Genomic DNA, 12911 nt, shown 5'->3' with positions numbered 1-12911 from the left:
TTTAACTTTTTGAGGAACTGCCATACTGTTTTCCAGAGTGGCTGTACCAGTTTGCTTTCCCACCAAGAGTTAAAGAGCATTACCCTTTCTCCTAATCCTCGCCAACATCTGTTGTTTCCTGAGTTAATTTTAGCCAAGAATCACACTTATTAAAAAGAGTTTGTCTTCATATGTGACAGATTTAAGTTTTCTCATTTGTGTTGATTACTTTCTACCTCTTACAGAAGCAGTGAAAGGGTAATTCAGACCTAGAAAACTCAAGATTGAGTTTTACTGCAAATAATGCTATGATTTTGATAGAAGGAGAGATCCATTTCTCCTTCCTATTTCTTCACTTCCATTTGAAGTGATCAGGGCTGGGGTATCTGGGTGGCTGGGTTGTTAAGTGTCTGCCTTTGGCTTGGGTCATGGCCCCAGGGTCCGGGTATTGAGCCCCGCCTTGGGCTCCCTGCTTGGTGGGAGGCCTGCTTCTCCCTCTCCCACTCCCCCTGCTTGTGTTCCCTCTCTCACTGTGTCTCTTTCTGTCAAATAAATATATAAATTTTTTTTTAAAGTAATCGCCTAAGAATTTAGAATCCATTGCTACTTTGAAGCTTTTTTCGTGTACTTAGAACCTTAGGACTGATGATTCTAGCACTAGCTAATAGTAGGCTCAGCAGTATTTCTTATTTCTACCGTTAAGTCACAGATGTGGAAGTAAGTTAGGTACACAAGAATGTGTACAGAAAGGTGAATCTCTGAGAGCATCTGATGAAATACCAACAGCATTTACTCTCTAGTAAAGTAGCAGCAGTACCATAATTTTATTTTTCCCTGACAACCTCTCTACCTTAAGATAAATGTTAAATTCAACCGAAAAAGATGTGGAGGGTATCATATGAAGTTAGCTTCCTTTTCCAATTTATCAAATGGTTTAGAGACCATTTTTTGAGAATTTCAAAGATAAGCTCCTGCATAATGATTCATTTTGATAAAATGTGCTCAAAATATCCAGAATTCACAGTTCACAAACTTGAAATCATTCAGGGACTAGATAGGCAAGACTGTGGAATGTAATTAAGGACTTCAAACTTGAAGAAGATTCTGCCTTAATTTAGTTTTTTTTTTTTTTTTTTTAATGTTCTTTCCAAGCAAAGTGTATACAAAAGTTGAACTTGGCCCAGTTCGTTAGTTTATAACCTCAGGCCTCTTACATAAATTATTGAAGACTTACAGAAGTTTTTTTTTTAATAAGATAATAGGTGAAACCTAAATTTCATAAGTAAACAAAATGTCTGTGTTTTGTGAGTTCCAATGAAAATGGCACCACACTTGACACTATTTCCTGTGCCTAGTGAATATTTGATTTGGCACTTGGCTGAAAATTGCATATTCTTTTTTGTCTCTTTAATTTTTGACAAAGAACCTGTTTTTTAACATTCAAGCCTAAATATAAGATTATCATTTAATAACCAGTGCTTTATTAGGGCATCTGGGTGGCTCATTCAGTTAACCTCCAACTCTTGATTCGGGCTCAGGTCATGATCTCTGGATTGTGAGATCAAGCCCTGCTTCAGACTTAATGCTCCCTGGGAAGTCCCTTCTCATCCTCCCCTTCTGCCCAACCCCCCACCAAGTGTACCTACTCTCTTACTTTCTATAAGGTAAATAAATCTTTAAAAAAAAAAAAACCAGTGCTTTATTATAGTTCCTCTCCCATGTTTCTTAAACCTTGGTATTGTTGGTATTTGGTCTTTTCCAGCTAACAAACATTATGTGTAGTATTTGAGGTCCATTCATTTGCTATAAGACAGGAAACATTGAATTTCAATATGAGATACTTTTATATTACTAACTGGACTTGCCCAGTTCATGTTTTATAGTAGTTTTCTTTGAGTCCACAGAATGATAGTATTTCTTACCAACTGCTTCCCCCCCCACACTGATTTTTTACCCTCTTTGAAAATATGAAGGAAACAGGTATTTTTAATACCAGTTTGGGAAGTTTTTATTTTAATGGAGGGTTATTCCTCACCCACTCTCTATTTTCTCATCTCCTAGAAAATCATAAAATGAGTAAAACTAAGCTTTATAAGACTTGTACACAATGGAAGTTTGAGAATATAATAAGTAAATAAGGTGGCTACACATTTGGGTGAACTCAAAAACACTTTATGGGTTTTTTTTAACTTTTTATTTAATTTCCATTTAGTTATCATACATTTAATATTAGTTTCGGGTGTACAAAAACAGTGCTTCAGCCCTTCCATAGAACACCCGGTGCTCAATACAAGTGCATAATCTCTTAAGTCAAACCAACCCATTACTCTCACCCCCCCATCCACCTCTATTCTGATAACCATTAGTTTGTTCTCTATAGTTAAGGGTTCGTTTCTTGCCTTCTCTCTCAATTTTTCCTTTTGCTGGTTTGTTTTGTTTCTTAAATTCCACATATGAGTAAAATCACATGGTATTTTCAAGGCCACTTTTTAAAAAACAGTGTTTTAAGATTCCCTTGAGAGCGTATTTTTATTAAGATCACGTTTCTTAAGTGAAAAAAAAAAATGGGGCATAGAGAACACCACTTGGTGTAAAAAGTGAGCTTAGGGGGGGCCTGGGTGGCTCATTCGGTTAAGCGTCTGTCTTCAGCTCAGGTCATGTTCCTAGGATCCTGGGCTCGAACCCCAAGTCAGGCTCCCTGCTCAGTGGAGAACCTGCTTTTGCCTCTCCTCTCAGCTCATCCTCTCTCTGTCTGTTTCTCTCGCTATCTCTGTGTCTCTTATTATCTCTTTCTCTCTCTCTCAAAAAAAGGAAAAAAGTTAGCTTAGAGTCTTCAATGTTTAGATTGTGAAAAAAAAAGTCTCTTCTTTATCATTTTTAGAGCACTTTTTTATCGCCTTCAGGTTGTACTGAATTTTAAATTTTTTTTTTTTTTTTTTATTTCTTTGACAGAGAGAAATCACAACTAGGCAGAGAGGCAGGCAGAGAGAGAGGAGGAAGCAGGCTCCCTGCCAAGCAGAGAGCCCGATGCGGGGCTCAATCCCAGGACCCTGGGACCATGACCCGAGCTGAAGGCAGAGGCTTTAACCCACTGAGCCACCCAGGCGCCCCGGTTGTACTGAATTTTAATCTGCTTTCCTAGTTAGAAAACCTTCTCAACCACTTCTGGTGCCCACCAATGATCTGTAGCTGGTTAATACTCTGCTTGACACAGAGTTCTATTTTGAATGCCCATATGATGTTTCCGATAAGGCATAACGTAACAGGTTTATGCCCCTAGGCTTATAATTAATAATACAGAATTAGTTTTGAACAAAGTGAATTTATCTGAGTTCAGATCTAATTCTACCACCTATTTGCTATATAGTCTTATATGCAAATTACCTTCTCCAGGTATCACCCTTATGTGTAAAATGTAGATAATGACACCAAATTTGTAGTCATACATTGAGACTTAAATGTGTTGATACTTGTGAAGTATTTAGCATGCTGTCTGGCACTAGTAAATGCTCAGTAAATATCATTATGCAAAGCGACTTCAGAAATGTTAAGGTTAACATATGTTGCCTGTTTCGGTAGCCATCTATTTATATTTATATTATCTGTTTTTACTTTATTTGTTTAAGATCTGTGCCCAGCATAGGGCTTGAACTTACAACTCTTGAGACCAAGAGCCAACTAGGCAACCCTCAACAGCCATCTATTTTAATATATAACATTTTTTAATGGTGTTCATTTCATGAACGGAGGTTCATGAAATGTAACATCTTCAAAATAATACCAGGTACTTGAGGATTTAGGTGGGGTGCTAATTCTTTCATTCAGCAAAGATTTATAGAATATAGTATGTGCCAGAAGCTGTCAAGCAACAAAGCTAGAAAACTGAATATAATAAGAGCCTCAAGTAAGAGCCTCAACCTTGTGAAGTTTGGATCAAAATGCTGTAAATAGGGGCGCCTGGGTGGCTCAGTGGATTAAGCCGCTGCCTTCGGCTCAGGTCATGATCACAGGGTCCTGGGATCGAGCCCCGCATCAGGCTCTCTGCTCCGTGGGGAGCCTGCTTCCTCCTCTCTCTCTGCCTCTCTGCCTACTTGTGATCTCTCTCTGTCAAATAAATAAATAAAAATCTTTAAAAAAAAAATGCTGTAAATAAGTACATTTATCAGTTCATGATAAATACAAGGGGCTATGAGAGAGACAAGGTGAGCTGTCACTTCTTTTTTGGAAAAGATAACATTTAGCCAGAGACCCAATGAGAAAGGCACTGAATTTGGTGTAAATGATATAGCTAGTTAGTAGTTGGGTGGTACATGTTTACATATGCTAATGAATACCACTTAAACTGTGAATTGACCATTTAAGTTGATAGTCTTTAAAGTTTTTTGGGTTAGATTTGAATGAACATTTTCAATAGAGTATAAAGAAATGATTAATTTTCTGAAATATTTTACAAGTTTCTATGATTTTTACTGTTATATTTCTGTCTTTATTTTAATGTGATCAAAGGTCAGTCTTTAGAAATAATTGAAAAAGATTTTTTTAGTTAAAATGCCCTATCAGTCTACTAGATTTCATAAGTTTTCACTTTTTAGTTTTCTGTGGCTTAGTTTTTGCCTCTTAATTGTTTGATACATAGGCAATTTATTTGGTATTTGAATTTAATTTGTAAGTTAAATTTCTTATTTTTCCCAGATAGCCAACCAGTTGTGCTTTATCATGTTGCTTTTTTTTTCTGCATCCTAATAATCTTTATTTTACTATCTAATATATCTGTGTGGTGTTGCATTAATAAAACAATTAGTTGACTATAGACAAATCTTTTAGTATATGGTACATTCATGTCTGCCTCATTTTTTCCCATTAATTTCCTTAGCTTATTTTTACTTGTTTTTCTAAACTTTAGACACATTCTTTCATGTCCCAAGAACAAATCTTAGTTTTGGTTGGAATTTAAAAAGCTATACATTGGGGGTGCCTGGGTGGCTCAGGTCATGATCCCAGGGTCCTGGGATGGAGCCCCGCATCAGGCTCTCTGCTCAGCAGGGAGCCTGCTTCCCCCTCTGTCTCTCTGCCTGCCTCTCTCCCTACTTGTGATCTCTGTCTGTCAAATAAATAAATAAAATCTTTAAAAAAATAAATAGCTATACATTAAATGATACTTTTGTTATTTCCTTACAGAATGAATATTACTTAAAGGTCCACTTACTGAACTTCCAGTGGCCAGTGATTAGAACTGAGAGATAAAGCTCATAAAGATTCTTTTTTGTAAAATTACTGTCTTATATTCATGGTGGTGAATCAAAACATTTTTCCCTTTCAGGAAGATATCTTCTTGATACTGTCCAAAGAACGTCGGTCAGGATTTTTCTTAAAGCCTTATTCTCATATACCTTCAGCTTTAAAATTCCTTTATTTTCCATTTTTTCTATAATGTGGTATTCTACATTTACATTTAATTTTTTAATGCATTAAGCTTTGAATAAGTCATATGTAAGATTTTCTGTTGTAAATGAATATTTTTAGTAAATCATTGGTGTACGATTTAGGAAAGTACTTAATATTATATTTAGGAAGCTTTAGGTTATATTTGATTTTAGTATAGAATGGATGAGTATCATACACTCAACTTAGGAATGCTAGTCCAAAACAATATTAACATTTTCTTTCTTTTTTTTTTTTCTTAATTCACAGTGATGCGGTTAACTAAGCCTACTTTATTCACCAATATTCCAGTAACATGTGAAGAAAAAGACTTACCTGGTATGCTTTGTTCTGCTTGTACCTAGGGAAAAGTTGAAACCTGGGTTGCCTCTGTTACCTTGGAATAAGCATAGTCTTGCCAGTTTTATACTAACTCTTTGCTGCATTCTTTGTTGTCTCTTTTTGTATGATGTAAGTGGTGGCCATCTACATAGTAGGTCTTACTCATAATCTCTTAAGTCAAGATACTATGGATATCCCATAGCAATAAGAAACTTAATTTTAGTAAGGATACATTCATAGTCATGATATCAGAATTTTATTTATCCTCACATGGTCCATCAACTTGTGTATTAGCCATTCCCTTTAAAATTATTGGAGCTCTTTATATTTTGTATCTCATGGCCTTCATTTTCCTTTGTTTCTGAAGCATTCATTCCCTATGAAACTCAGATTTTTTGCCATAAATTTGTTGTAGTGAAGATAATAAATTAGATTTTTGTTAAAGTATTTTTTTAAAGTATTTCTCCCAGCTGTTTCTTTGTGGCAGTAAAATTTATTTATAAGATAGATTTTAGAATTTACGTTTTTCTTTTTCTATAGGAGATCTTTTTAACCAACTCATGAGAGATGATCCTTCAACTGTAAATGGTGCAGAAATTTTAATGTTGGGTGAAATGTTGACTTTACCACAGAATTTCGGGTAAGAATATGTTGACATAAGCCATACTTAAAGCCATTACAAATTATGTTTTCATAAAATAAGTAATGAATGGAAAAATGCTAATACATTTAAGTGGTTTTTAAAAAAAAAAAAAAGGTTTTACCAGAATTATACTTAGTGATTCTGGGGGAGTTTTTTAATTTAAAAAAAAAAAAGATACAAAAAAAGAAAAGGGGCTCCTGGGTCCTGGGTGGTTCTGTCAATTAAGTTGCTTTCCGCTCAGGTCATGATCTCAGGGTGGTGAGATCAAGCCCTGCACTGGGCTCACCCTGGGTGTGGAGCCTGCTTGGGATTCTCTATCTCCCTCTTCTCTGCCATCTCTTCCAAACCACCACCACCCCCCTGCAAAAAAAAAAAAAAAAAAAAAAAAAAAAAAAAAAAAAGATACATACCAAAGTATGAATAGTGGTTTCTAGGGATGATTAAATTTTAACTTTCTTCCTTAGCTCTTACTGCATTTTTTAATAGCCATATATTCCTTTTCTTTTAACTGGCTTAATCTAAATGTCTTTCAGAAAGCTGCTTTCTTGTTCAGTTTCATAGTCCTCTCCTAATATAAGCTATCAGACTTGTCAGCTCATTAGGAACTGTCAATTTTTATTCCTTCTCTTACTCTTAGCTCTTCTTCTCTTCTTTTGGGTTATTAATGAGGTAGAAGCCCTTGGTTTTTCTCTGTTTTCAACTGAGAGAATTTAAGACCACATGGAATTTTTAGGTTTAAAAAAGGTTTACAGAATGTAGTTACTGACTGATGTCTTGAAAGCTTGGAAATATGTTCATATTTTAAAATTTATGTGAAATATATTTATAGGTTTTTGTGTAATATATATTTATAAACAAGTATTTTTATAAAACTTACCTTATAAAAATATAAATTTTATAAAACTTTATAAAAATTTTATAAAACTTACCTTACAAAAAATATAAAGTAGTCATTATTTGTGTTAGGGTAACTTAGAAAAAATAAGACAAATTGGTAAAAAAAATACTCAGATCAATTGGGGGTGTCTACTAGATCAGGGCATAAGTTATTTCAAAAATTGCCTTTTCTAGCCTCGTCAGTAAATAATCATTAAGACTTTTAATATGGATCTAATTTCAGTGGCTTATGTCTAGGGAAACAGGCTATTTGTACAGTAGTTGAGGACCAAGATTATGTCATATTTTATAGACTACGTCAGTATTTTTAACTGTACTAGGTAATGAATGAGCAGCATAGGGTACACAAAGGAATGCTGAAGCAGTATTTCACTTAATCATTATCCTTTAATAATTCTTCTCCATTTTAAGTTCTCAGTGGTGCTTATATAGATTATGTGTGTTAAAATATGAGTAGATTTCTGCCTGAAAGTTTATTTTATTTCACAGGAATATATTTTTGGGAGAGACCTTTTCCAGTTACATCAGCGTTCATAATGATAGCAATCAAGTTGTAAAAGATATATTAGTAAAAGTAAGTGGCATTCTTGCTTGGTGTATATATATATATTTTTTAACTTTTTAATTTGTATTCTTACATTTTTGAAACCTCATTAAGATGCACTTTGAGGGACGCCTGGGTGGCTCAGTTGGTTAGGCGGCTGCCTTCGGCTCAGGTCATGATCCCAGCGTCCTGGGATCTAGTCCCACATGGGGCTCCTTGCTCGGCGGGGAGCCTGCTTTGCCCTCTGATTCTGCCTGCCACTCTGTCTGCCTGTGCTCACTCTCTCTCTCTCTGACTAATAAATAAATAAAATCTTAAAAATAAATAAAAAAAAAAAGATGCACTTTGATACTGGACTTTTTAATTGTCATTAACAACAGGCATTAATTGAACCTAATTGTGTAAGATAATATGGTAACAAGCACAGAATCATTTTTCCTTATCCTCAAAGGTTGTGATCACTTGGGTGAGACAGTATACCAGTTAAATGTTTAAGTTTTTATTAATTTGTGATAAACATAATAGAATTTGGAAGAGGAGGAAAGATCACAGATGATTGCATCAGTCTCGAGAACGTATTGGAGAAGAAGGTATGCAACAGGATCTTCAAAGAATGGTAGGACTTAGAGGAAAAGCGAAACATGATAATCGCCAGAGACAGGCATCTATAATGTATTGTAGCCGTGAACAGAATTCACTTGTTAGAAGTAGATAAGGTACAGAGATGTGCAGTAGCCATTGAGTGGAGCATCTCGAAAGCCAGGTGACAGCTAAAGGTTTTAGCCTTTTTTTTTTTCTTTTAAGGCAGTGGGCAGTCAGAGGGACTTTCGAGCAAAGGTATTGACAATGTGTTGGAAGACTGATATGAAAGCATGGTATGGGATAGCGTGTAGGAAATACACCAGTTAGAATATTCTTGCCGGCATTTAGAAACCAAGATACAGAATATGGTAACTCAAACAATTTGAAACTAAATATAAAGAAAGTAAAAATTTACTGTAGGTCAGGCAGAAGTCATCAAGGCTACCTTCACATGGTAACTTTATGTTACTGCAGCATTGCCAGAAGGAAAGTCCAATTAAAATGAGTTTTTAAATGATCAGCAAGTGTTAGAATTGAAAAGGACCTCATAGAGCCAGTATTCCAAATTTCATATAGGACCCAACTACCAGAAACTGGATGCAAAGTTTTTCATACATGTTCGTATGCTTGTCATACTATGGATGGAGTTTCTGCCTTTTATTAAACGATGGGTTGTCATACTATAGCCTGCAGGCCAAATTTGGTCTCTTTGCCTCTTTTTGTAAGGCCTTGGAGCTAAGGATGGTTTCAACATTTTCAGATGATTCCAAGAAACAGTCTTACTTTGGATGTGAAAATTATATGAAATTCCAATGTCAGTGTCCATAAATAAAGTTTTATTGGCAGGAGCCACAGTCATTCATTTAGGTATTATCTGGGGCAGATACCAGGCTACTACTGGGACTACAACTGGGGAGTTGCAGAGACATTGGATGAGCTGTAAAGTTTAAAGTATTTGCTATCTGACCTTTAATTTTTTTGTTTTTTTTTTAAGCTTTTATTTATTTATTTGAAAGAAAGAGAGAACAAGCAGAGGGAGGGGCAGAGGGGGAAGCAGACTCCCCATTAAACAGGAAGCCTGATGTGGGACTTGATCCCAGGACCCTGGGATCATGACTTGAGCCAAAGGCAGACACTTAAGCAACTGAGCCACTGTCCCAACTATCTGACCTTTTAAAAAAAGTTTGCCAACCTCTGCATTGATTATGAAAAGATCTGACTTTGAGAGCTTTGAGAATATATACTTTTTTTCTTGGCATACAGTTGACATTGAGTAACTGATTAATTTATTTTCATAAAAGTGAATAAATCAGTAAGTGCATAGGATTTAAGTCAGTATTTAAAAGAGTAAATAATATAATACCATACTTACTATTAAATATGTATTTATGTTTATGTTGGCTTTATTCAGTTTTAATTTGTATAAAGGCAGTGATATTAATAATAATAGCAACTAATGTTTATTGCACAATGCCCACCAAGAATTATCTTAGTGTCTCAGGTAAAACATTCAGATTCATGATACACACATAAGCCATTTTTGACATCAGAATAACTTAAGAGGATGTAGGTGAGGAATCAGCATGATACTGGTCTATATTTTTCTTTTTTATGTTGTGTATTCAGTTTTAGATGTCAGTATTATGGTTTCTTTAAAAAAAAAAAATGTTTATAGCACCAATGTCCACAATAGCCAAACTATGGAAAGAATCTAGATGTCCCTCAACAGATGAATGGATAAAGAAGATATGAGAGAGAGAGAGAGAGAGAGACACACACACACACACACACACGCACACACACACAATGGAATACTATGCAGCCATCAAAAGAAAGGAAATCTTGCCATTTGCAACGACGTAGGTGGAACAAGAGGGTATTATGCTGAACGAAATAAGTCAATCAGAGAAAGACAATTATCATATGATCTCCCTGATATGAGGAATTTGAGAGGCAAGGCAGGGGGTTTAAGGCATAGGGAAGGAAAAAATGAAACAAGATGGGATGGGGAGGGAGACAAACCATAAAAGACTCTTAATCTCACAAAACAAACTGAGGGTTGCTGGGGGGGGGGTGAGGGGTAGGGAGAGCATGGTTGAGTTATGGACATTGGGGAGGGTATGTACTATGGTGAGTGCTATGAAATATGTAAGCCCAATGATTCGCAGACATGTACCCCTGGGGCAAATAATACATCATATGTTAATAAAAATATTTTTTTTAAAAAGGAGGAGGGGCGCCTGGGTGGCTCAGTGGGTTAAAGCCTCTGCCTTTGTCTCAGGTCATGATCCCAGGATCCTGGGATCAAGCCCCGCATCAGGCTCTCTGCTTAGCAGGGAGGCTGCTGCCTCCTTCTCTCTGCCTGCCTCTCTGCCTACTTGTGATCTCTGTCTGTCAAATAAATAAATAAAATCTTAAAAAAAAGGGGGGGGGAGGGAATGCCTAGGTGGTTCAGTTGGTTAAGCATCTGCCTTTGGCTCAGGTCATGATCTCAGGGTCCTGGAAACGAGCCCCTCATTGGGCTTTCCACTCAGTGGCAAGTCTGCTTCTGCCTCTCCCTTTTCCTCAGTGATCTCTCACTCTCAAATAAATTAAAGATTTAGATAATTTTCCTTCATTTCCAATGCCTCAAAACAGTGTATTTAGAGCATTTAGACTGTCTGGTTTTTGTATGGTTTACAGAATTCTGTGAAATCATGTGAGCTTGTGTGTCTAATGGGGGAAGTTTCTTACTAACATTGCGTTTTTTCCTGTGGAGATCCATTTAAACTTTTTATATCTAAAGGCATGTAGCAGTTTGTTAAACTATTTTATTCTAGGAAATAATCCAATTTAGGTAGTATTTGCATACAGGTCTGCAAAATAATCTCTTAAAAATTTCTTCACAGGGGTACCTGGGTGGCTCAGTCAGTTAAGCATCTTCTTTTGGCTCAGGTCATGATCCCAGGATCCTGGTATCAAACCCTGCCTTGGGCTCTCTGCTTAGCCAGGAGTCAGCCTTTTACACTCTCCCTCTGTGATCTCTCTCACTTTCTCTTTCTCTCAAATAAATAAATAAAATCCTTTAAAAAAATTATTCTCATTTGGTGTTATTTTTCCCTAGTCATTTCTTACTTTGCATAATTCTGCTTCCTTTTTTTAATCTCTTCATTAAACTAGCTTTTGATTTGTATATTTTAAATTTTTTTCAAAAAAGCTATTTTCATTACTTGTATTTAATGTTTTTTTATTCTCTACCTCATTGATTTTTGCTTTTTACAAGTTCCTTTCTTATGCTTCTAATTTTTTACTTTGTTTTCTTTTAGCTTTTTCAGTTGAGGATTTAATTTTTAACTTTTTGTTTTGTTATTTCTGTTGATAAAAGTGAATTGTCTTCTGATTGATGCTTTAGATATATTCTACAGATTTTAATATGTAGCATTTTCATTATTTTTCATTATGATTACTTTTTAAAGAATTCTATAATTTTATTTGTGTTTACCTTTCTACCCGAGTTTTTTAATAGGTTTTTGAGATGGAAAGGATTTTTTGTTTTTTGTTTTTTTCTGGTTAATGATCTATAGTTTGTTTAATTGCATTGTGAAAATTTTGTTCTTATTTTAGTCCTACTTAAAGAACTTGCTAGTGTTTGTGACCTAATTTAATTTTTAATAAATATTCCATGTGTTTTTGAGAAGAAGGACTGTTTTCTTTTATCCACTGTAGAGCTAGATATGTAGATCCATAAGATTTATCTTACTGATGGTGGTGTTAGGTGTCCTGTATCTTTACTTCCTTTTTTTTTTTTTTTTTTTTGTCAACTTGATCTGTCTTGTACTGAAAGTGACATGCTAATCTCATATTATTACTGTGCTACTATTTGTATCTTACACTTTGGGCTTTATAAAAGCTTTGCTGTTTGGTTCATAGATATTTATGCTTAGTCATTCTTCCTTTTGAATTGTTGCTTTTTTTTTTTTAATTTTATTTATTTATTTGTCAGAGAGAGAGTGAAAGCAAGCACAGGCAGACGGAATGGCAGGCAGAGACAGAGAGAGAAGCAGGCTCCGCGCTGAGCACGGAGCCCGATGTAGGACTCGATCTCAGGACACTGGGATCATGACCTGAGCCGAAGGCAGCCGCTTAACCAACTGAGCCACCCAGGCGTCCCTGTTTACATTTTCCTTCTTTATGTCTTCTGAAAATGCTATTCCTTTGTTACTTAGCTATATATGCTGTTTTTGAGAGGACTGATGCCAGTCTTACTCTCTTGCCTTGTAAGAAATTTGATAATTTCTCCTGGAGACTCTGGGATTTTTTTTTCTGTATGTTTTAGAATTGGTCATTTGATGTCATTTCTCTGATAACAAGTGCGCCCTTTGAATATGTAGATTTAGATCTGTTATTTCTAGAAAGTTTTCATGGATTGTATTTTAATAGTGTATTCCATTACTTTGTTTGTCATTTCACGTTTCTAATATGATTTGTGTCCTTTTCTTCTTTCCCAAATTCAATCAACTACTT

General features: G+C 35.5%; 1 protein-coding gene across 4 annotated transcripts in view; it reads left to right on the top strand.

Annotated features, from left to right (window-relative positions):
- The window catches only part of TRAPPC13 (trafficking protein particle complex subunit 13), a 40252-nt gene that overhangs the window by 6280 nt on the left and 21061 nt on the right, over window positions 1–12911 (top strand). For all 4 annotated transcript variants that reach the window (XM_045998871.1, XM_045998870.1, XM_045998869.1 and 1 more), the window contains exons 2-4: window positions 5671–5739; window positions 6283–6382; window positions 7772–7856. In XM_045998871.1, the coding sequence (XP_045854827.1) occupies window positions 5671–5739; window positions 6283–6382; window positions 7772–7856 (254 nt within the window). The remainder of the gene's footprint in view (window positions 1–5670; window positions 5740–6282; window positions 6383–7771; window positions 7857–12911) is intronic.

The sequence above is a fragment of the Meles meles genome, chromosome 3, assembly GCF_922984935.1.
Source record: "Meles meles chromosome 3, mMelMel3.1 paternal haplotype, whole genome shotgun sequence".
Lineage (NCBI taxonomy): Eukaryota > Metazoa > Chordata > Mammalia > Carnivora > Mustelidae > Meles > Meles meles.
The sequence above is the reverse complement of the archived record's forward strand: the minus strand, read 5'-3'. Positions and strand labels throughout refer to the sequence as shown.